The sequence below is a fragment of the Protopterus annectens genome, chromosome 17.part0 (assembly GCF_019279795.1).
Source record: "Protopterus annectens isolate FY-2018-M chromosome 17.part0, PAN1.0, whole genome shotgun sequence".
In the NCBI taxonomy this organism is placed as follows: domain Eukaryota; kingdom Metazoa; phylum Chordata; order Ceratodontiformes; family Protopteridae; genus Protopterus; species Protopterus annectens.
In genome coordinates, this window is record NC_056751.1 from 505363818 (window position 1) to 505389456 (window position 25639).

The 25639-nt window shown below is 41.3% G+C and overlaps 1 protein-coding gene across 2 annotated transcripts in view; it reads left to right on the forward strand.

The window, feature by feature from the left end:
• The window catches only part of NAPSA (napsin A aspartic peptidase), a 776864-nt gene that overhangs the window by 712571 nt on the left and 38654 nt on the right, over positions 1-25639 (forward strand). For both annotated transcript variants that reach the window (XM_044059077.1, XM_044059078.1), the window contains one exon: positions 8530-8628. In XM_044059077.1, the coding sequence (XP_043915012.1) occupies positions 8530-8628 (99 nt within the window). The remainder of the gene's footprint in view (positions 1-8529; positions 8629-25639) is intronic.

The window sequence follows — 25639 nt, forward strand, 5'->3', positions numbered from 1 at the left end:
AACAGAAATCACCAATTGGCAAAATTCTGCTCAAGAACCTTTCATCCTCAGGCCTGGAAAGTGGACGCACTCTCTTTCAGTTGGACAACAATGACAGTTTATGCCTTTCCACCTCTTCCTCTGCTGCCCAAAGTTCTATTAAAAACCAGAGCAGACAGACCAAAGATGATTCTCATTGCTCCAGACTGGCCAAGACAACACTGGTACCCACTCCTGAGGAGCCTGACGCATTCCCCGCCTTGGATCCTGCCTCTAATGCCTCTTCTACTGACTCAGCACAACTTCAAAACTCTTCACAGTCAGCTGAAAACACTCAATCTAGCCGCATGGAAGATTCCTTAAAATCACAACAGACCCTACTCTCCAAGGAGGTGCAGGATGTCATTTTGGAGGCCAGAAGACCTTCTACTAGAAAAGCCTACTCCGCAAAATGGAAACGGTTTTGTGCCTGGAATGAGAAAAAGGGCCAGAATCCTGGAATACTGAAGTTACCTCAAATATTGCAGTACCTAGCTGAGATGCTAAGCAGTGGACTTTCATTCTCCTCCATCAAAATCCATGCCTCAGCCATTTCTGCAGAATACAACACTGATCCTCCTTTATTCTCTCACCCCCTCTTAAGACAGTTCCTCAGAGGGGCTAAGAATATAAAACCCCCAAGGATACAACCAGTACCTGCTTGGGACCTCAATTTCATTCTAGAAAAACTGACCTTGCCTCCTTTTGAGCCAGCTGCTTCAACAGAACTGCAATATTTGTCCTGGAAAACAGCCTTCCTGCTGGCTATCACCTCAGCTCGCAGGGTTTCAGAACTACAAGCCCTCATGGCTGTGCAGCCTTTCATCATTTTCCATCAGGACAGAGTTTCCTTACGAACCAATCCTTCCTTTATGCCAAAGGTAGTATCCAGGGTAGCCTTGCATCAGGCTATCCACTTACCTACCTTTTACCCTAATCCTCAAAACAAAGGAGAGAGACTACTACATTCCTTGGACATTCACAGACAGCTACGTTATTATTTGGACAGAACAAAGCCTTTCAGAAAATCAGAGCAACTCTGTGTCCTATGCTACAGGAGCTCAAGGGAAGCCTATTTCCAAACAGACAATCTCAAAATGGATAGCCCATTGCATACACTTTTGTTACTCTTTTCATGGTAAAACTGTACCTGCAGGCATCAGATCTCACTCCACAAGGGCCAAAGCTACCTCTGCAGCTTTCCTCAGGGGGGTTCCTACCAAAGATATTTTGGAAGCTGCCACTTGGAGTTCTGTACATACTTTCTCCAAGCACCATCACCTACCATTATACTCCAAATCTAGAGCAGGCTTTGCCACTGCAGTCTTGCAGGGCATCCTGGCTCCTCCTAGTTCCACCTCGTGCCGACCACCCCTTTTTTAGCTTTGGGATTCTACCCATCTGTTATGACTGCAGCTGTATGCACAATGAACATAGTACAGTTTTGTACCTATCATAAATGTAGATGTTCGAGTGCTAATTCAGCTGCAGTCCAGGTTTCCCTCCCTACTTCCCCTCTTGGGACAGGCCTAATGGCTAACACCTCCTCATACAACCTGATTGGGGTATTCTTTTCTGGTGTATTTGCTTGCAACTACTGTTTTTTGATTATATTGCATTGCATTTTTGCATAAATTTATGTATTGCCTTCCTTCTAGGGGCACCTGACATCTGGGGCAAGAAAAACTGAAGAAAATGGCGTCGGCTGGTTCTTTTATACCCCTGTCGCACTGATGTCAGGGAAGAAGCGACGACATCCGACGCCGGACCTAGACTTTGGAATTCGGCCGACCGAGGACCCGCCTGACGGCAGAAAACCCCCATCTGTTATGACTGCAGCTGTATTAGCACTCGAACATCTACATTTATGGTAGGTACAAAACTGTACTTTCTAACCAATGGGGTTATCCGGCTCTTGGTAGCCCTCGATCGGCCAGAATACCAAAGGTAAGTAAATATGACATTGGCTGTCGTCTGTTGTTAAGGACGTCAGGACATCCAATATAAAAGGAAGCGGCCGACGTCACTTCCTCAGTCTACGTTGCCATGGAGCCCAAAGCAGAAGCATTTTTGCATGAGTGCCAGTTGGCCGTTTACCTTTTTGGTTTCCGACTACAAAGTTGAAGTCAGCTACATCTAAGTACCCCGTTGGGGATCCTTTTTTCTTGCCATAACGAATGTCAGAAAAAGTTAATTGTCTTGCCTGTGGAAAGCAGATTCCCCATCGAGATTTTCATTTCTTTTTTATTATTTGTTTAGGCCTTGACCATGACGTTCTTAATTGTGATCTCTGTGCTTCCTTTAATCTGCGTACTATTTGTTGTCGGGCTCCGTTCTTCATTCTGACAGCAGGCTCATATTGACTACCTCTGTCACTACTTCGGCAGTTGCTAAGCCTCTCAAGTCCTTCAGACTTGCAAGTAAATCCTCCAGTCATAAGCCTGTGAAGAAACAGGCTCCAGTTTCCTCTCATTCCCTTCAATCTGAAATGGTTAAAATGGCTAATGACCTTTTGACTCTTATTAGGGGTTCACAGCCTCCTCCTTCAAAAAGGGGTAGGGATGTCTCCCCAGAGGCTTTATCTTATTCAGGTTCTGATACTTCTACCATTTCTACTGATGAAGAGGAAGTTTCTCAGGTTCTTTCTCCTTTTGAGGATTCTAATGCAGAGGAATCCATTCCTTCTGCTTCTCCTCCAGAGGATTTCTCTTTTGGTGATACTTTGAATACTCTCAGGGAGCATTTTAAATGGGAAAGTCAGGATTATTCCCAGTCTAAGAAAAGGATCAGGGAGTTTTTGGATTTGCCTCAGCATAAGCCTCTAGCTATTCCTCCAGTGTTGGAAGTTGTTGGTGTTTTTCTGGAAAATTCCTTGACTCTGAATTTGGTTCCTCCTGCTCCCAGGAAACCTGACAGGTTCTATAGAGTCCCTGATTCTCATTTGTTTCTTTTTAGTAATCCGCTAGCTGACCCAGAGGTTATTTCTCAAGGGCCTAAAGGAGTTAAGGCCACTGTTACCAAAAATCCTGTTCCTTCCGACAGGGAATCTAGGAACCTACATAGGTGGGGTAAAAAACTTTATACCTCTGCCACTCTTGCTATTAGGTCTACTAATTGCCTTTTTCATATGCTTAAGTATCAGCAGCACACCTTGGAGGCTATTAAGTCAAAGATTGCAAGTTTGCCTCTTTTGGCAGAGAGTAAAGATATGCAGGATTTGCTGAATTCTGCCAGTCTTGTCAATAAACATTCATTACATTGTGGTTTTGACATTCTAGAAGCCTCCTGCAGGGCGACAACTACTGGATCTGTTATCAAAAGGCATGCTTGGCTCAGGGAACAGCCCCTTCCAGAGCCTGTCAAGGCTAAGCTTTTAGATGTACCTTTACCTTTGCCTCCTTTTGTATCGGACGTCCTTAACAACCGAGACAGCCGATGTCATATTTACTTACCTTTGGTATTCTGGCCGATCGAGGGCTACTGGGAGCCGGATAACCCCATTGGTTAGGACTGCAACAGTGAATACATTCTAACATCTACATTTATAAGCGTACATAACTGTACGTTATGTGGTACATCAACAAGCATGGGAGAACCCACTCTTACCCACTCTGCAGGCTAGCCATGGCCCTGTGGAACATGGCTTTAGACATGCAGGGCAATCTGCAAGGTCAATTCCTGCCAGGCAAGCAAAACTTGCTGGCAGACTACTTAAGCAGAAATCTCCTAGACCCACATGAGTGGCAGTTTAGAGCTCAGCACCTTCAACCTTCTGATTCAGAAATGGGGGACCCCAGAGGTGGATCACTTTGACTCCCCTGCAATCACCAGCTCAGCAAATTCTGCACCAGGACACCTCACAGCAGGGCCTGTAAAGTGGATGCCCTATCCTTCCAGTGGGTAAACCTCTCAATCTGTGCATTTCCCCTCTTCCCCTTCTCCAAAGGGTATTGCTCAAAATAAGACAGGACAGACCAAAGACAATTCTGATTGCCCTGGACTGGCCACGCCAGCACTGGTACCCACTCTTGCTCAGCCTGTCACCAGTGCCACCCTGGCACCTACACCAGAACCCAACCCTGCTCTCTCTCAGCAGAAGGGACAGATCTTGCATCCGCAACTGCAAACCCTAAATCTTGCAGCCTGGCTTATTCCTTGAAATCTCCCCCAGTAACCAGCCTAAGCAAGCAGGTGCTGGACGTCATTCTTGAGGCCAGAAGACCCAGTACAAGGAAATCCTATGCTGATAAGTGGAAAAGGTACTGCTCCTGGATTCAGTCTAAAGGAGAGGACACAACTCTGACCTCCCTGCCTCTAATCCTGGATTACTTGGCAGATCTACTCCAGAGGCCTATTCTTCTCCTCTATTAAGATCCATGCCTCTGCCATTTTGGTTCATTACAACACTGAACTGCCTCTCTTCTCTCACCCTCTTATCTAACAGTTCCTGAGAGGGGCAAACAGCTTAAGGCCACCAAGGAGAGCACCCACCCCTCCTTGGGACCTTAACTTTGTACGGGAAAAGCTCATGCTTACCCCCCATGAGTATGCAGCATCAGCAAAGTTAAAATTCCTCTCTTGGAAAACAGCCTTACTTCTGGCCATCACGTCAGCTAGAAGAGTGTCTGAGCTACAAGCACTTATGGCTGTGGAACCCTTCACTACTTTCCATGCTGACAGGGTTTCCCTCAGGACTAACTTTTCCTTTACGCCTAAAGTCGTGTCCAGTGTGGTTCTCAACCAATCTATCCATTTGCCAACCTTCTTCCCTAATCCTCAAAATAAAGGGGAAAGGATCCTGCACTCCTTGGACGTGCACAGACTGCTCAGATTGTACCTGGATAGGACTAAGCCCTTCAGGAAATCTAACCAGTTACTAGTCAGCTTTGCACCAGGGGCAGAGGGCAAGGCCATTTCAAAGCAAATCGTTTCTAAATGGATAGCACACTACATCCATTTCTGCTACAAACACCATGGGAAACCAACCCCTCAGGGGGTCAGAACACATTTCCACTAGGCCAACTTCTACCTCTACAGCATTCCCCAGGGGAGTGCCTACCAGGGACATCCTGGAAGCTGCTACCTGGAGTTCTGTACATACCTTCACCAAGCATTACCACCTGCCTCTCTTTTCCAAATCCAGGGTGGGATGTGCAACAGCAGTCTTACAAGGCATACTAGCCAGCCCCAACTCTTCTTGACTGCCTCCACACTTTGGGAATCTAACCAAGTGTGATGACTGCAACAGTGAAACTTGAAGAACATAGTACAGTTGTGTACACTTACCATAAATGTAGATGTTTGAGTGTATTCACTGTTGCAGTCCTGATTTCCCTCCCCCCAGCCCCCTTCTCTCTCTCTCTGTCCTCTCTGTGTTTAATACTCACCCCTTTCAGGGGTATTGGTATTTACTTTTTACTGGGGGTGTTTTTCACCACCATAACTTAGCTCTCTATTTGGGGGGCTCCTGCTATCTGGGGCAAGAAAAACTGATGTAATGGCGTTGGCTGCCTGTTTTTATGCCCCTGACGACCTGACATTAGTCCTGGAGCGGCAGCCACCAACGCAGAAATACTAAGTCTCTGGTATTCGGGTTGACTGAGGGCTACCTGCAGGCAGATAACCCAAGTGTGATGACTGCTACAGTGAATATACTCGAACATCTACATTTATGGTAAGTGTACACAACTGTACTTTCTGTTTCTTTTAGCAATTCTTATTTAGTCCATCATTACATAAATTCAATTCCTGCATTCCCTTAAACCTCACTCTCCCTAATCATTGTTCTGAATGTATTGGTCCCACAAATTCCATTTATGTGTATGTAATTTGCATTTTTTTATCTTTTTTACAATATTCAATACTTGAAATGCAGTTGGTTTAGATTTGGTTTCCTTTTTTCTACTTAATTGCTTTTCTTACAGCCTGTAGAATTAAACTTGATAAGGCCTTACTGTTTCTAGGCAGTTTAGATTCTATGTCCCAGAACATAAAAGCATCAATTCCTTAGTTACAACCATTTGCTTCCCCAATATTTCTCTCGAGTATTCTGTCGAGATTTGTTAAAATCTCACCGTTCATTACACTCTCAAAAACATTTTCCCAGTTACCTCTTTCTTCCCCATCATGCCTCCAACATTTGCTATCCACCAGAGGAAAAGTGTTGGTTTGCTTGGGATATAAAAATACCTATTTAAACACTTCCAAGCAAAACTCCTAAACCTTCTGGACTTTGTTACATATTTGGGAGAGCCACACACATGTCCTGTCATTGCTGTTTTGTCAATTTTTTCCAGTCTTTCTTCCCAATCTTACCAACTTCCTCTGATTGACATTTATACTTATCCTACCTACTAATTATCCTCTTTTTAATAGCAGCTTCCATTTTACATTCAGTTAAAAAGTCTATCAGAACAGGTCTTTCACGTAAGACTCCCCTGTACACTGATATTAATCCCTTATAGGGAAGGCAGTCTATAGCCTGCAAATCAAATGTCCTCTTGACCTCTTTTCATTCTGTTACCTTTCCACCTCTAGTTATTTGCTCTAAATACCTTGGTTCCTTTGCTAGTTTTCTCCGGTAAATTCCAGCTACCTCCCTCTTGTTCTCAGTACCCCTGCTTGCAGTCATCCCTTTTGACAAAATCTCCTTTCTTCATTCTTGTTTGGCTTAGTTCTTAAAATACTTTCTGCAACTCTATGAATATATTTTGTGTGGTAGCTGTGTTTTTCCAGGATCTGCATGCAAAATCCCACTCCCTTTATTTCTTGAATACCCCCCAACTTCGTCATCATCCTTTCCACTTTGAATTATAACCTTCTGCTTATGTTATGTGTATGAGCCTTAACTTTGCAACTCTGAAATATCCCTTCAAATCGGGTAATCCTAAATGACCATGTCCTCCAACCCAGTGAAAGAGGCACATGGACAATGCTTGTTTCACTCTCTTCCCTCCACATTTGGCAGCTCCAGCACTGACTCTGACGATAGGGTCTCCGTTGATTAGGTCATGGTCAAGGCTTTATCCCTTTGTACCATGGAACCTGAAATTAAGATAAATGTAACATGTTATATAAGTGAAACATCACGGCATGTCACAGTAGCCCCAGCTCTGCCCCTTTTCCTTGTAACAGAATGTGTGAATAATACACTGTGATTAGATGTCAGCATGGAGCACAGTCGCTATTCATCTTTGACATTGTTTACGAGTAAAATTTCACTTCACAGTATCCCAGTGTAGTTAATGTCTTGTGCTTATTTGCATCAAATGGGTCTCTTACATACCAAATTTGGATGGTTTGCATCCTTTTCAGTGGTATTACTGAATCTCTCCACATTCCATGAAACTATATTTCTGTATGCCTTGGCTACTGCCCCGTAAGCTTAGAGGCTCTGCTTCCAGCAGCAGTGCAGTGCAGTTTAACCCCTGCCCTTATCGATTGAAGTTATGTCTCTGAGTAAGCATTTGTGAATATATAAAGGGCTGCAACTTTCCATTCTACACATTAGTGTGTGTTTCTGTCCTTAGGGATTCAGTCTGAGTTCCCCTTTGCTCAGTGAAGAGGTATGCTTTGTCTATCTTGTCCCCAAGGAACTGTGATCCTTACAGCAGCTAAAGTATTAAATTGTGAATTGTTACGTGACCAAACAGTACCAGGTAAGATTAGGGAGATGCACTGTCTGTACTTGCAAATGGCATTTCTTGAACAGTTTGCAGTAAGGTTGTTGCAGTGCGCACTTTAAAAAAGATTAGTTTGTATGTGCTGGCGTAGACTTCTGTGTATTGAATGAAGTTTGTGTGTGTGTGTGTGTGTGTGTGTGTGTGTGTGTGTGTGTGTGTGTGTGTGTGTGTGTGTGTGTGTGTACATCCATAATATATGCCCACACATTGCCTTTTTACTGTTTGTGTAAATTTAGGTACATTTGTGCATACTGTTAAAGTCATAGCCATGTATAACACTCATTTTATGGGAATTTAGGTACATATTTTTGCACAGCAGGCGTGCTGTCTTTTGCTTTTCTATATCTGAAACACTGTCCCATTCCTTGTTTCCGCCTAGTTAATAACATTTTTGAGGAGACATTTTAAAGATCAAATAGATGACAAAAAGTTTCAATGCAGAGTAGCAGGTCTGTATGTACTATTTTGAGATGATGAATGTTGACAAACTTGCAATCCCTGAATCTGTTTTAAGATGTTTGTAGACTCATATTCTTCTAAAGTGCATTGCAGTCAGTATTTCAGGCATTCTGTGAGAGGTATCAGTGAGAAACAAGAAAGCATATTAACAAACGGAGGGCCAATGTATAGTGTTTTCCTGAGCTTAGCCAGCATTTCCTTACAATGAAATAGTCAGTCTGAAAATTGAAAAATCTGCTGATGTTTTTAAGAGCTGCAAATTAAGGTATTGTATTGAAAAAGTGTCCTAGAGGCATCTTCTGCAGAATGTGTTGTGTGCATTTCTGATTTCGTTTTTTAACCAACTGGTTGTTTTTTTTTTTTGTGACAGTACATAATCAGTTGCAATAAGATTCCTTCATTGCCAGTAATAACATTCCAGCTGGGTGGAAAGGCCTACAACTTAACTGGCGAGCAGTACATCCTCAAGGTAACAGTGTTTAATATTTTCATTGTGAATAACTGTTGTGCTTTAGGTTCATAGGTTCATAGGTTCATACTAGGCTATCTGCCCGAGGGCATTTATAAGCCTAGCCCATAGTTTTGTGGCTTACGCCACCCCTTTAGTTTGGAGAAACTATGCCCATTATTTTGCTGTGCCTCTGTCGAGCAGTGACACTGAGGTAACCCCTGGGGTGTATCTGCGATCTCCCATCCATTGGTCAAGATTCCTCTTGAACAAGGCCAGCGAGGTGCTCTGCCTCACATAAACCGGGATTTTGTTCCACAGCATGGGGAGTCTTTGGGTGATGAATCTATCCCTCCAGCACGTCCTATTGATAACCGTGTCGAGGTTTAAGTCTCCCGCCCTTGTGGCTCTGAGGGATCTAGATTTTTTGAGATGAAGCATGTTCATCAAATCTGGGTTTGACATGGCCTTGTATGTCAGGCATAGGTCACCTCTGAGCAAGCGGTAAGCAACTGAATATAACTGGAGTTCTTTCAGTCGGGCAGCATAAGACAGATTTTTGAGACCCTTTATCCTTTTGGTGATGAACTTTTGTGGCCTCTCCAGCTGCTGCAAGTGTCGGGTCAGATACATTCCGAATGGGGCATTGTACTCGATCATTGGTCTGATGAGTGATGAGTATAGGGAGACTATGACTTCCCTTGATCTAGATGTGAATCCCTTCATGATAAGGTGGGCAATGTAGAAGGTCTTCCTAACTACTTTAGCAATATGAGTGTTGAATGAAAGGCTACTGTCAACCTGGGTTCCCAGGTCCCTAATAACTTCTGTGTTCAGGGGATTGCCACCTATATGGTAGCTAGGGGTAACCTTATTTTTCCCGAAGGGTATGACTAAGAATTTCTTGGCATTTAACTTTAGGCCATGGCTCTGGCACCAGTTATCCGTTTCTGTGAGACCCTTCTGAAGGATATCTGTGTTGGATGTGTTTTCAACTACGGCACCCAGTTTGCAGTCATCTGCAAACTTTGTCAGCCATAACCCTCCTGTGTTTGCTTGTACTTCAGAAAAGTAGATGCCAAACAAGAGTGGGCCCAGGACTGAGCCCTGTGGGACACCACTTGTGACAGGCTTTGAGTCTGATATGGCGCCAGCAACTCTGACCCTGTGGGTTCTGTCACTCAGCCAGTTTGCAACCCATCTTGTAATGTATGGGTTTACATTTAAGTTGATGAGTTTTTCAATGATACCCGAGTGAGGTATTGTATCAAAAGCCTTCGCCAGGTCTAGGTAGGCTGTATGGACTGCCTTTCCCTCGTCATTGGCCTTGGTGACTGTTTCGAAAAAGTCAACCAAGTTTAAAAGGCATGATCTGCCTTTGACAAAGCCAAACTGGGTTGGATCCAAAGTCTGCAAGTTCCCTATGTCTTTATTTATGAGATCCATTATGATCCTCTCCATGGCTTTGCAGATAAGGCTTGTCAAGCTAATGGGACGGTAATTTCCAGGGTCAGTGGAGGCACCGCCTTTGTGGAGTGGGACCACAGTCGCTGCGCCACTCCTGGGTACGTATCCGGAGGTGAGACTAAGATTAAACAGCTGTCCTAACTGTGGGTTTAATTCCTCGTTGAGTTCATGGAGCACACAGCCGGGGACACCATCAGGTCCCATGGATGCTGTGTTCTTTGCCTTGTGCAGACCAGTTCTCACCTGCGTGTTAGAGATCTTTGGGGGCTACAATCATTTGGTATAGATATCTCTCCTTTAGGTGGGGGGGAGAAGTTTGCACTGAACCTGTCAGCCAGTATGTTGGCAATGTCTGTAGGATCAGTAATCTTCACATCATTTTGAACTAATTCTGAGCATATCTGGGAGTTTCCTCCTAGGTTTCTGACATAGCTAAAGAATGCCTTATGGTTGTCTTTAGAGTCCTTAGCTATTTGTTTCTCAAAATTAGCTTTGGATGATTTTATGAGAGCTCTTAGCTTTTTACTTATAGTGATCAGCGGTGTCTTACCTTTTAAGGATTTTGCTCTATCTTGTAGTAGCTTTCTCCTTTTGTTGTAGAGTTTGTTTATGGCTGGGGTCCACCAGACTGGACGCTTGCCTTTGGTACAAAGAGTCTTTGTTTTGCTTGGGATTGCCTGATCCATGCAGCCCTGCAGGTGCTGGTAGAAGGCATTTGTAAGTGATTCAGCGGTTTGAGTAATGTTAACCGCCGGCTCAGGGGCCTTAAAGGAGACCACACTAGTCTTTAGAAGTGTGAAGTCGGCTTCGAGAAGTTCTTTACTGTGGTCTTCTTCATTTCGGGTGGGGGCGGGATGAGGACCTCCAGCGAGATTAGTTTGTGATCAGATCTCACCAGTGAGGGGTATACTTCCAGCGTTGAACATTGTGCTCCCATGTTCATGATGATGAGATCAAGTATGTTTTCTCCTCTTGTGGGGATGGTGACTAGTTGTTCCATGGCATTTGAGTTTATGAATTCCAGGAACTTTTGGGCTAGGGTGTTTGGGCTTGAGTAGTGTTCCCAGTCTATATTAGGGTAGTTGAAGTCACCTAGTATGATGGTGTTCGGAGATACATTTATCCCCTCCAGTGTTTTCAGGAAGGCCATATGAGGTTCCTGAGTTTGCGAGGGTGGCCTGTAACATGCTACAAATTGCAGAGCAATCTTGGCTATGGTTAATTACACCTGGATGGTTTCCGATGCATCGTGCGATGCCACCAATCTTGAGGTGTGGGTGTCCTTGATGAATATGGATACCCCTCCTCCTTTCTTGGTATTGTCCGGGTTTTGGGGCCGGAACGCATGATATGAGGTAAAACCTGATAGTGCTGGGGTGCTCTCAGGAGCCTTGAACCAGGTTTCTGTCACAGCACAGACATCGATGTTCTCCATACTGAGAAGGGCCTCGAGTGCGTGCATCTTGAGGTTGAGACTTCTGGCATTGAGCAGCATTACCCTTAGTTTTTTTTCTTTGTTTTGTTCTAGGGTGGTAGGTTTAGAATTTGAGCCTTGCCTAAAAAAGGCACTATGGGGGTGGCAAGAGCCTTTGCCAAAATGATTTTCATACCACAACAGCCTTGCTTAAGTCATGGGGCAGGTTTCTACAGGTAGTTTTCAGTAAGCTGGCAGAAATTAAGATCATGCATTTTTTTCTGTGACTCGACTGCATGTTAAACTGTAAAGTAAGATGATTGCAGGGACCTTTTGTGAGCATTGCAGAAGTTCTCCTATAAAATACACCTGCCACGCAAGTAAACAGTTGTGTTAATGCACGAGATCCTCAAGTTACACTAATGTTAAGAGGCTTTGCATATTTTGCATCCGATCCAGACTTTTAGCTTGATGACTCAAGTCAGTTTGGAAGTCGTATCTGTGTAGCAGAAATGGATTCTCTGTAGAATAGACTGGCTCAGTGGAACAGCAGCTGGATGTATACCCTAACTCAGGCTGGCTCTCTAGCTGTAGATACCAGTCTTTGGTAAAAAAAAACTACGAGAACTTGAGTACATGATGTTTTATTACCACTTTGCCACGCCATCACAAATGTACTTACAGTTCGGGCACATCATGCTTGCACTCCCTGCTAGTGAATGCAGATGGAAAGAGGCTTCTGCTTACAAGAGAGATGGGGCTATGATGAGGTAGTGCTGTTGCAAAAGCAGGTGGCAAGCCCTTGCATCTCTCTCTTGCACACCTACCCTTGGGACTTGGTTGCAAAAACAGGGAAATGCTAGAACTTGCAGGAAAAAAAAAGCTGTGGTTACTGTCTGGACGACTGCCTCAGCATGACTTTCTGTTGTCCTGTGTAGTGCAGTAATGGTTGATAATGGCTGCAGCTGTGGCATGATGGTAGTCAAATGCAGAAGAGAGAAAAAATGACTCTGAACTTAGAATCACTAGCATTCATCTCTAACTTCATTCCTAAGCCTTACTTAGTTAAAGCTATGGATTTAACTTCTAGGAGCAGTGCTAGTTGTGTGTGTGTTTATCAATGAGGCAAGAAAGCCCAAAGCCAGTCAGAATGACTTTGTAAGATATGAAGAAAGTGGCACCCATTTGTTGTGTATCATGATGTTAGAAGTTGTCATAACAATCTTTGTGTATTCATAATGTTAGAGGTTGTCATAATCTATTGTGTGATGGTATTAAGTACTCTTCTAATATGATAATATACTTTATCAACCAGATCCTGAGTGCTGGATAATGTCTTCTAGAAGTTTTGTGCTCAGATCTTTAGCAGTTGAAGGATTCATCACTTAATTGAGAAATCATAGGTGTCAACACCCTTAATCTTTTAGTGTTGTTCAGGGATTGGTTCTCAATGTTCTGTTTTCTCCCATTTTTGATTTCTCCAAACCTTTTGTGTTTGTAATACTATGATGGGAATGGACCCCATTCCCAATTCAAAGTATGATTAAAGTTCATGAAATTATTGTTGTTTCACTCTTTGACAGCCAAAAGCTGTTCGCAGCACCCACAATGTGCCCAGTAATGACTCCTCCTGCAATTCGTACAGAGTTGCATGTATTGGTAACATATTTAAATAGGATTGTAGACTCTTATAAGACCCGTTGCTCCTACTACTGTTGGAACTATCTGGGTATCTTTCTTCAACATTGCTCATTTCTGCTTCCAAATCCTGATATTTCATGACTTTGTCTCTCTCTGTACACAGGAAACTGGGTGTGGCAGTTTCAATGATCAATGCTACTTTTGTTTTCTTTTCCTGGACCACTATATCTAGTTTTCTAGCATTTGTCTTTTGAACTGTTGGTAATGGGTGATCCCATGTGATGTAGACTTCATCATTTTCTACGATGCTTTGTGGCTTATATTTCCAGCGTTTTTCAGCCACTTCAATACCATGTTTGCAAAATCCCCAGTGCAACAGTCTCGCCACATTATTATTCCTGTCAGTATACAGTCCTTCTGCCATCAGTATGTCGCAACCAGCAGCGAGGTGTGCAACTGTTTCCAATTCTGTTTTACAAAACCTACATTTGTCTGTTTCTCCCACATGTTCAATGGACTTTGTAAACAAACGTGTATGTAGCCCACTATCTTGGGCCGTCAATATTGACCTTTCATCTCTTGGTTTAAATTCACCTCTCCTTAACCATTCCTGTGTTAGTTTCTGATAAACATGAGATTCTTCCAGAAGTTTTCTATACTTGCCACTATATTTATGCTTTTTCACATTTCTTGCCGTCTCATCTGGCCCTTCACCTTATATTCTTTCTTTTGTTTTTTGGCACATTCAGTTGCTGCCTGATCTACTTGTGGTTTGATTTCCATTCCCGCTTGATGCTAATATGCTTCTGCTGTCCGAAGCAGGGAAGTCATCTTAGATTTATTCTCCTCATGTTTCAAAACTTTCACTACGTTTGGGTCTTGTGAGGTCAGCAGATGTGTGGAGTCCCACAATTGCAGATCTATGCATAAAATCAATTTCAAGGAGGCCTATCCCTCCTTTAGATTGGGAAATATATAATCTTGGTATGCATTGATTTTTATAAATCATTTGATGAGCATGAAGCATCCTTCTTGTTTTCCTATCTAATCTATCCAGCACTTGCCAGTCAAGTCACTCCAAAACTGTAAGCTATGATAGGAAGAGCAACTTGGTTTATAGCTTCTTGGATTTTGTTCCTAGATGCAAGTGCTGTTTTCAGGATTAATTGAAGTCTTCTAAAGTACTCCTGGCTAAGTTTTATTCGCATGTTCCTGTTTTATTGTTGATCCTTCATCAGTTCCCAAATATTTGTGCACTCTTTCTTGCTCAAGTTCTTTTATATCACATTCTTGTCCCAAACTGATGTTTTCTGGGTGCTGCAGTTTTCCTGATTTAAAGGTTGCTTTTGCACATTTATCAAGACCAAATGACATTCTTATATCATCTGAAGAAGTTTTGACAACATGCAGTTGTACTTTCAGTTCTTCATCTGATGAACTGTACTACGGTCATTTCAGTCTGGGTGGATTGTCACCTGACATGTTAAGGGCCTGTTTAATGCTTTCGGTTCTGATCTGTTTAAAGTGGGATGATGGGAACAAATTCTAGTGAGCTTGAGTCTGTTGCAGTCATTTATGGGAAGTAGATTGGTTAATTAAGGACATTTTTGTAGAAAGTCTTATGGAGAATGACAGTTAGGTGTAATGTACAAGTTTTTTGGGGGGAAGTGTCTGTATTCTTCTACCCCATGATATTGTAAACTAGGGCCCCAAACTTTTTAGGTTGTTTAAAAAGGTTTGGCGGTTTTGGAGATAGGTGGCTTTGTGCCTCCTGATGCAGTTCAAATGTGCTGTGATTAAATCTTTAGCAGAGCTGATGCTGTTTGTTCTGCAGTTGGAAATAAACCCATCTTAATGCAGCATATCCATTTTAGGGTTGATAAGTAAAAGTCTAACAAATATGTAATATCAAAAGGATAGAGTAAATGAATTTTAAGTTTAGTTAACGTCAGTACTTGGCTTCATGTACATTCCTCTGATTAATGGGAAGGCTTCTCATGGTCTTCTACTACCAGGAATGGCAGACATTTGGGGTAGTGTAGAAATTTCATATGTGGATGCCTTGCACTAATCATGAGTCACAATTAAGCAGAAAAACCAAAGAGGTTTACTTTTTAGGAGTCTTATTTTTTAATGTTATCTACTTCTTCAGTTATTTAGTGTATTGTAATTTGATACATACAGTGCTGTCAGCATGCATCTGACTCCTACAGTAACCTCATCAGCAACAGCCACTGCTATCCACAGAGTTCTCCGGAAAAGTAGGGAATGTAAATATATCACCAGACCTTTGTTCCATATGATGCATGCATCACACACACAACTACAGTTCAGAGCCACTAATCCATATCACATTTTGGGATGTGTGAAGAAACCATAGTACCTGAAGAAAATCACACCATCACGGAGTGGAGCCACTGACTCTGCACAGAGAATAGCCTAGCATATGACCAAACCAGAGAAACTCGTAATGTGAGGCAATAATGCTACTCATTGTCACTTTGCTACCTTATTATTATGGATATATCTGTTGTTTAAATACTGTCTGTCTCCTTGTACTGGTAATTAAATTTAAGTGGCCCTGATATTTTGGCCAGAGACCCCCCCCCCCCAAATTAAATTTGAAATGTAAATCACATCTATGCCATTTGAAGTGTAGAAAAAATCAGTTTAAGTTGGAAATTCAACCCATGACCATGCAGTGTGATCATCTACCACTGGAGGGAGCCTGAGGATAACAATTCAGTATAGTGTGACTGGTAACTAGCAAATGTAAACTGGTCTTGATGCTTCCTGTTTGTAGGGTTTCCTTACATGTGGTTTAGTAGTTAACATCATTCACAACATTGCTAGATGACTGCTTGTTTGGAAAGTAAAGACAGAAAATATATTTTTTCAAATGTAGTGCCATACATATTTACCTTGGAAAGGCAATGATCACTTGTGATTTCAGATTATTTGTGTAGAACATGTGCACATCTGTTTTTTTTTTTTTTTTTTAGTGCAGATAAACACCAGTTTCTCACTAGCATTACATGAGTGGGTAAAACTCAAAATGAAACACAAACTAGATAAAAACTAGATAAAAACAAAAAAAGCCCGAACAAACTGGCAACCAACTCTCTTTAATAGTCCAATTAATTTGAAGCGCTTTTCGGCTGATACAACAGCCTTCATCAGAATACAAAAAACACACAAACCAGCTCATTTAAATAATAAAATGCCAAAAAAGGCGCCAAAATGAAAAAAGCAATTAATCAATTATAATACCATTATATCTTAAAGTTACTTAACCCTACTATGTTAAAGTAAAATAAAAATGAAAAATAATAATACATCAATCAAAAAACATTTATACTCATCAAATGCGCATTATTCTATCTGCTTAAACTCCTAAGTCTCCGCAAACTGCTGATAGAAATTGCATCATTTAAACCAGGTACATTACAAGCGTTTAACATAATTTGCCATTTCAATTCTAATTCAAGTAATCTAAAAGTGTGTAGACCTCCTCTAGGATTCCTAGATATAGAATCAATCACCAAGAATTTAAAATAATGATTACTATACAAAGCAACATGTTTGGCTAGGGCATTGTCCGCCTTCTTGACTTTGACTGCGTGTCCAGGAGTTAATCAATCGGAGGTTGCTCCCACGTTACCTCTTGAGACAGTCGGATTACCAGGTACATTGTCAAACGGCGCAACATCCATTTTGCCTAAAAAACAATCTGAAGATTTTCCATCTATGGCATCATGGATTCAGGGCAAATTTTCCTTTTCTAATGGTCAACAAGATGTTTTAAATCAGACGGCAGACAACTTGGATAATGGGTCAACTTTTGCTCCTAATATAGTAAGTAACTTAAAAATGCTTGACTCATATTTATTTAAACTTAAAAAAACCCAGTTGGAAATTGCATACTTTAATGAGTGCTTGAACCAGAAAATTATACCTAAGGGCTTATGTAGATCTCAGTACCTGACGGGGTTAGTTAAGGATTCGTTGTTTCATAAAGAACTTTTACAACTGTGCGACCGTCAGGGTTTTGAGTTACTTAATCTCATGATTAAGCACTATTCTCTTTTGGCTAATGATGTTTCTGACTCAGTATTGAACTTGGACAAAAAAGTAGTCGATGACATTGAATTTATTAGATACAAATTTGAGTATGCAAGAATACGGTCAAGTATAGACCAACACATGTCGAAGTTACAAAACAATAAAAGTAAAAAAACTACTAAGAGACATCAAGGCGTATAGTGAAGGGTCAGCGTACCCTCCACCTCCCCCTTTTCAAGTATGGCAACAAGGTGTCTCTAATGAGCCGGATACCAACGTGACACATGTACAAGGTACATCTTGGAATGATGGGCAAGTGCCTGTTGTCTCTAATATTGGTATCAATGACTCTTTGACTGACTCTGAGTTACCTATATTAAGGAGAAGTGAGAGACTACAGAATGGCCCTCGTGTGTACTATAATAATAACACAAGGGTCTTAAAACAACCTGCCCATGCTGAAAGTCAGGATTTTCAGCAGTTCCATCATTCTGGGGTGAGACCAAAACAGCAGAGGAATTTCTACAACAACAAAAGCAAAACCAGATCAGTGATGAACACGAAGTAACCGTGAGGGAGGACACTCGTGGTAATGAGGTAATTTATCTCACCGAGTGTTCCTCCGGGTTTAGCAATGTCTCGTTTATGGACCCTTTAGATCTTGATGTCAGTAGCAATATTTCGGACATTTATGTTAATTCTTTAGTTGAAGTTGATAAGACTGGTCTGACTATTGTTTATAATGACAATCATGACTTTAAGGTTTTTAATTTTTCAACTTGTCCTATTTCTTCTGATTTAGTTAATTTTTTAGCCAAAGGTTTTACTTATGTCCCGCAACAGCAGCTTGATTTAACTAAAACGATTATAGATCTAAAATTTTTTTCAAGGAAATTAAATTTTCAGTTACTATTTGGTAATAGTTTGGGGTTGGAACGAATGCAACTATTTCGCATCCCTAGTATATTTAACCCTCCATTACACCCTGTGGTTCAGTCCTTTGAAGCATTATGTGAACTGGATTTTAGAGCATTATCTAGATCAAGGGAGCGATGTACCAACAAGTTAGCGGACGGGAAGGGCGAACAGGATTTGATCAAGTTTATCCATTCATAGAACATTCGGATTTGTAAACCCGATAAAGGTGGGGGCATAGTAGTGTTCGATATAGATAACTACAATGACCGAATTAAGGAGTTGCTTAATGATGAAACATATTCGATAAGTTCTAGATCTGAAGTGAATGGTGCATACAACTTGGTTAAATCTTGTATCAACGACCTTTTTATAGAAGGGCGTATAGATCAACATCTTTTGAATTACATGACTACTTCATTTCCTGTGTTTCCTTCATTGTTTGGAATCCCTAAGATCCATAAGGATCTTATAAATCTGCCTATGAGGCCCTTAATAGACGGCCGTGGTTCTCCCACATATGCTTGTGCAAAAGTTGTTGATTCTTTTCTACAAAAATGTGTTAAATCTGAAGTTCAAATCTGTAAAGACTCCTGGTCATTCTTGACAGATGTGAATAAGTTGGAGTATAGTTCCAGTTGCAACATGCTGACAATTGGTGTAAAAGATTTATATACTTGTATTCCCCACCAAGTAGCGATAGACTGGGTCGCTTTCATGATGAGGAAGCATGATGTTTCTAGTGACAATATTTCCTTAATTATTGAATTATTGGATTTAATTTTAACTAACAATTATTTTATTTTCAATGAACGAGTTTTATTTGCAGAAGGTAGGGTTGGCTATGGGGTCGCCTTGTGGGGCTAGCGTAGCCAACCTTGTGATGGCATATTGGGAGTCCGAGTTTGTATTCAAGAATCAACTATATGTAGATAATGTTGTATATTATACAAGATATCTTGATGATATCTTTGTTTTACTAAATGGTGAGGAACAGGTAGCTTCCAGTCTTTTAGAGCTCTTTAACTCTACAACTGAATTTTTAAAATTTACCTCTACCTTTGATAAAGTATCAATTGCATATTTGGATGTATTAATTAAGAAAAACAATGAATTAAACTGCTTTACAGCGAGAATACATAGAAAAAATACATATTTGAATATGTTTCTTCATTTTTCAAGCTGCCACCCCTTTTTTCAGAAAAGGGCAGTTGTCAAAGGACAACTTGTTAGAGCAGCTCGTATTTCTACTGAAGAAGCTGATTTTAACGACGAATGTGAATTTTTGAAATCAGCTTTTACACATAGGGGGTACCCTTTAGAGATAATTGAAGAATTAATTCAGGAAGTTAAAACTAAAAGGTTGAATCAAGTTTATGTACCTTTGTTGGCTTTGAAAATTGTTGATGCTGAATTGAATTCCCAACTTAATGTAATTAATGGTTCGAACACGAGTTCACTAACTTCAAAGGGAGTTCGTGATGGTTTGGCTTGTAGTTTTATTACTACTTTCTGTACACAGAGTTATTCTTGTGTTAATATAATCAAGAAAAATTGGGATCTGTTTAGATCGAATCAAAGTTTATTAAATAAATTGGGGGAAGGGCCAAAAATAGTGTTTAAATGTGGGAAGAACTTGAAAGATCTATTAGTGTACAAGACGAGCACGCTTGTTAAAGTACCAGGGATGGTGAAATGCGAAGCCTGTAACATGTGTAAACACATAGTCAACTAATTCCTTCACTGTTAATGATTATAGATATAAGTTACGAAGGAAATTTAACTCTAATTCTAGGGAAATAGTATATTTAGCTAGGTGCATGATTTGTCCTGCCTTCTATGTGGGTAAGACGGAGCGGAGGCTCCGCGATAGGATATATGAGCATATTTATGCCATAAACCACAAGAATGCGGACAATGCCCTAGCCAAACATGTTGCTTTGTATAGTAATCATTATTTTAAATTCTTGGTGATTGATTCTATATCTAGGAATCCTAGAGGAGATCCACACGCTTTTAGATTACTTGAATTAGAATTGAAATGGCAAATTATGTTAAACGCTTGTAATGTACCTGGTTTAAATGATACAATTTCTCTCAGCAGTTTGCTGAGACTTAGGAGTTTAAGCAGATAACAGAATAATGCACATTTGATGAGTATAAATGTTTTTTGATTGATGTATTATTATTATTATTTTTCATTTTTATTTTACTTTAACATAGTAGGGTTAAGTAACTTTAAGATATAATGGTATTTTAATTGATTAATTGCTTTTTTCATTTTGGCGCCTTTTTGGCATTTTATTTAAATGAGCTGGTTTGTGTGTTTTTTGTATTCTGATGAAGGCTGTTGTATCAGCCGAAAAGCGCTTACTATTAAAGAGAGTTGGTTGCCAGTTTGTTCGGGCTTTTTTTGTTTTTATTACATGAGTGGGTATTTCTTTTGCTTGAGAGGGGTAAAATATGGCTGAAATAAAATTAAAAAGAAATACTAAGCATCTGTGAATATTGTTTTAATTGAATTATTCTAAAAAAATGAGACCCTTGTGGATATCTCTGTCGGTCTAGAATTATTTAAAACTTTTTGGCAAATGTTTGCACTTAAACATAACATGCTGTCATTAAACCTTTCCCCAGTTGCTTGTTTACCTTTGCATGTGTGACATTGATAAGCAGAGAACATTACCTAGCTTGCAGTTGTCAGCAAACATGGTGAACCACACTTCTGGGATATTGGCTTGGAAATCAGCAAAATAAATCCCAAACAACGGTGGGCCTGGCATAGATCCCTGAGGTACCCTACTTTACACTGTGTGTGTATCAGCGTATCTTTGACAACCTGGGATATGTTAGTCCATTTGCAATGACAGTGTAGGGGTTTACATTGTTTGTCTAATTTTTCAATAATTCCAGCATAGGGAATAGTGTCAAAAGCCATGGACAAGTCAGAATGTAATGTATGCACAGTGACCACTGTCCACTGCTTCTGTGACCTTTTTAAAGAAACTTACTAGGTTCAGGAGGCAGGGCCTACCCTCACATGAAACAGACTGCTGAGGTCTAGTTCGGTTAAGTTGCCTGTCTGCATAAATGAGAACTGCTACGATGTATTTCATGGATTTGCACATAAAGCTGGTAAGGTTGATTGGTATGTAATTACCAAGGTCTGTAGAGGGGCCACCCTTGTGTGTGTGTGTGTGGGGGGGGGGGGGGGTCACAGTAGCAATTTTGTGGGCATTAGGCACAAACTCTGTAGACCAGCTGTGGTTGAGCATTATGAGTAGAGGCTCAGATAACTCATACTTTGCACTAATAAGGATGTAGCATGATATGTTATCTGATCTCACAGGGAATTATTCCACGGTGATTTCATTAGAAACTGTAACCTTTCAAGGATAGTGGCAGCAACAGTGTGGGCAGGTGGTGATAAAGTTGGCACTAAATTTGAGTACTAATATTTGGGATCAGTGTTTGATATGGATGAAATCAGTACATTATTAGACATCATTTCTTAATTTTTTGACATAGCCATAGAAGCATTTACTTGGGCAACCTGAAGTTGGTACTCTGTTTTGCGTTTTCTAATAGTGTACTGAAGTTCTTTGCTGGCATGTTTTAGTGATGCCTTTGAGATAGGGGTATGGTATTTTCTTGCACATTTTCATTGCTCTTGTATTCCTTAACATAGTTATTTCTAGAGCTACTGATTTGGCAAAGAAATAGGAGGCCAAATATGATTGGGTCATTTATGGCTACGGTAGTGAGACACTGGTCACTTGGAGCAACCAGACCTTTTAATTTTCTTCGATAAACGTTGTTGGGACATTTCAGTTTGTATAATATGCTTGGATGTATACATACCAAAGGGGGCATACAATTTAATGTGTCTGGTGAGGGAAGAATACAGTGGTAAGATTGCCACATTTAGATCTTGAAGCTATTCCAATTTGAAAATAACTAGGCCTAGATACAAGGATTTCCGGCTTATGGTAGAAACGTGACTGAATAAGAGTTGCCATCATAAGTACCCAGGTTTCTCTGACCATATCTGTCTGAAGGAGTACCACTTATAACATGAGCTAGGAGCAACTTTTTCTCAGAAGGCTACTATGCTGCACTTTTGCATTTAGACAGAGACTGTTTTCATTATGATTCAGGGTCCCCTGTCATTCTGTTTTGTGAGCCTGTAGATAAACGGTGCTTTTCTCTTCAGCCTGCTTGGGTTCCAATCATACCTCTCAACCTGGAAACATCAACAATCTGGACATGGACAAAGGCCCATGAAAAGTCTGTACACTGATTAACAACACTTGCATACATAATTATGTAACCCCACCTATTCCAATGGAATTGTGGGATACCAACTTTCAAATGCAAACTGAAGAGCAGACAACTAAAATGTGGCCCTAGACCCTGTAGCAAATTGTAACCATTTTTTTTTTTTTTTGAAATGTGTAGTAATGATATTCACTGGGAAGGGAGAAGATGATGAACCTTAGGATTTTGTTTTTGGTGACTTGCAGTATGTGGGTTTTGTGATAAAGGTAGGGCATTTAATGGTAGGCAATATTCTAATCTTAAAATAATATTATAGATGTTCTTCATGTTTCACTGTTGCAGTCATTACATTTGGGTTATCTGCTTGCAGGTAGCCCTCAGTTGGCCTGATTAACAAAGTCTTGGGTCCTGCATCGGTTGCTGTCCCTTCTTCCATGACGTCAGGTCGTCAGGGGTATAAAACATGCAGCCGACGCCATTACATCAGTCTTTCTTGCCGTGCGATGCCCAAAGCAGAAGCAGTTTGCAAGTGCCGGTTGGCCGACTCCTGAACTTTTCGTTTTCAAGTTTCAGAACCGAAGTGTTCAACTAAAGCTAAGTACCCCGTTGGGGAAACTTTTTCTTGCTCCTTACCGATGTCAGTAAAAGTTAATAATTGCATTACTTGTGGAAAGCAAATACCTCATAAAGATTTTCATTCGTACTGTATTCCTTGCCTAGGCCCTGACCACGACGTACCTTGCTGTCGGTTTTGTGCTTATAATCAGCGCACTATCCATCTTTGGTATATTTTCGCCTCTAAATATTTTGGTTCTCGGTTTAATTATCCAGAAATGTCATCAGTTAGCCATCCGACTACCGGGATTCCAAATAAATGCAAAGATAAAGACAGAGACAGGCCGCCAAGGTCCAAAACTGCTGACGCTTCTAAGCCAGTCGCCAGTTCGCCGGTACTCAGTAAGGCGCTTTCGCAGCCCATGATACCCACTACTTCTGATTCGCTGGCCTCTACTGAGACCCATTCGGAGTCCGGTATGCCACGAGATGGTTCAACTATGAAACCTGCGGATGTCTCTACCTTGGATGGGTCCAGAGCCGCTGTGCAGGCACTGGCTTCTGAGGGTGTATTCAGGCCTGTGGATTTGCTTATTAAACAGACGCCTTCTTCTTTACTTAGGCCTAAATCTCGATCCATGCTTAAAAACTGACGCCCAGGCCACATGCTCAGGCCTCTATGCCTAAAAATCAAATGATAAGAATGGCTGAAGATCTAATAACTCTAATCAGGGGTAGCCCCCCCCCCTTCTAAGAGGCCTAGGACTGAAGTTGATTATGAATCATCTGATCAGGATTCTGTTGTTTCTGATTCTTCTGATGATCTGGATTTGTCCTTATCTACTTATGAAGATTCTGATGCAGAGGACTCCATTCCCTCTGCTTCCCCTCCTGTGGATCTTTCTTTAGGGGAAATCTTACATACTGTAAGGGAGCATTTCCACTGGGAAAGCCATGATTTTTCTAATTAAAAAAAAAAGGCTTAGGGATTTCAGTCTCCTACCTCAGCATTGGTCTTTAGCTATTCCTCCTGTACTAGACATTGTTGATGATGCTTTTTTGGAATCCAGTTTGGCCCCTGATACCCTGGTTCCTGCTCCCATGAAAACCTGACAGATACTGCAGGGTACCTGAGTCCCACAAGTTCCTTTTAAAAATCCTATTGCATATCCAGAGACTATTTCACAGGAGCCCAAGGGCATTAAGGCTTCTACTGCTAAAAAGTCATTCCCCTTCTGATAGAGACTCCAGGGCGCTGGATAGATGGGGTAAGAAGGTTTACACTTCTGTAACCTTGGCCATTAGGGCTTTAAATTGCCAGTTTCATATGTTAAAATATCAGCAACATTTTATTGGACTGCTTAAACAGAATATGATGTTGATTCCTGACTGTGTGGAAAATAAAGAATTACAGGATGTAATGCATTCTGCTGAACAAGTTGGAAAACATACTTTGCAATGTGGTTTTGATTCATTAGAGGCCTCTTGCAGGGTTGCTGTTACCGGGTCTGTGCTCAGAAGGCATGCTTGGCTTAAGGCGCAATCTTTGCCTGATTATGTTAAGGCTAAATTGCTGGATGCTCCTTTAAATCAGGACCGCCTGTTTGGCAACAATGCTGAGGAAGTTCTTAAAAAGATGGAAGATAAAGCTAAATCTATACAAACTGTGAAAGATTTTTTACAAGTTCAGCCTCCTAGATTTAGGAGGCACTGGCCCTCTAAGAATCGGTCCTTTCCAGCCCCTTCCAGGTCTTCTCAAGCTAAACCCAGACACAGCAAAAAACCCAGGTTATAGTCCCAGGGGAAACACAGAACTAAGCAGTGGGGGGCCTCCACTTCCAAATCTGGGAATAATAAGACCCCCCCCCCCTGTGGTAAACTGTCTCAATGACTTCCTTTTAAAATTTCCAAGCATTTATCAACTGACTGCCCGTTTGGGGGGAAAGATTGCTCTTCATGCAAAGAATTGGGAACAGGACAAATGGGTTTTAAATATAATGTCCCAGGGATACAGATTTCACTTCCACACATTGCCAGCACCAAGCGGGTGGCCGGACCTACTCCCCAAATCAGTGGGCAGAGGCCCCAAAACAAGTACTTTCTCTCTTAAGCATGAGGGCTATTCAGCTGGTACCAGAAGAGGAAAAGGGACAAGGTTTCTACTCGACACGTTTCCTGGTACCCAGAAAAGACAATCCATGGCGTCCTATCCTGGACCTGTCCAAACACCTTTTTGGAGATTCCAAAATTCAAGATGCTGACTCTTCACCAATTACTTCCTATGCTAGGCAAAGATGCCTGGTTGGCAACAATAGATTTAAAAGAAGCATACCTGCACATCCCAATCAGGGAATCTTGCAGAAGATACCTACGCTTCAAAGCAGGCTACATGCACTATCAGTTCTCTGCACTGCCCTTTGGCTTATCTACTGCACCCATGGTATTCACAAAGTGCCTAGCTCCAGTTATTGCATTTTGCAGGCAAAGAAATATTCAAATATACCTATACCTGGACAATTGTCTAATTCAGGCAGAAAGGCAGGACATGCTTTTGAATCATCTGGCCTTTGTACAAAGGGTTCTAACTTGTCTGGGGTACACCATAAACGAAAAGAAATCACACCTGGTACCCTGTCGACAAATTATAATCCTGGGAGCAAGCTTGAATACAACTTCCCAGATGGCTTACCTCACGTCAGA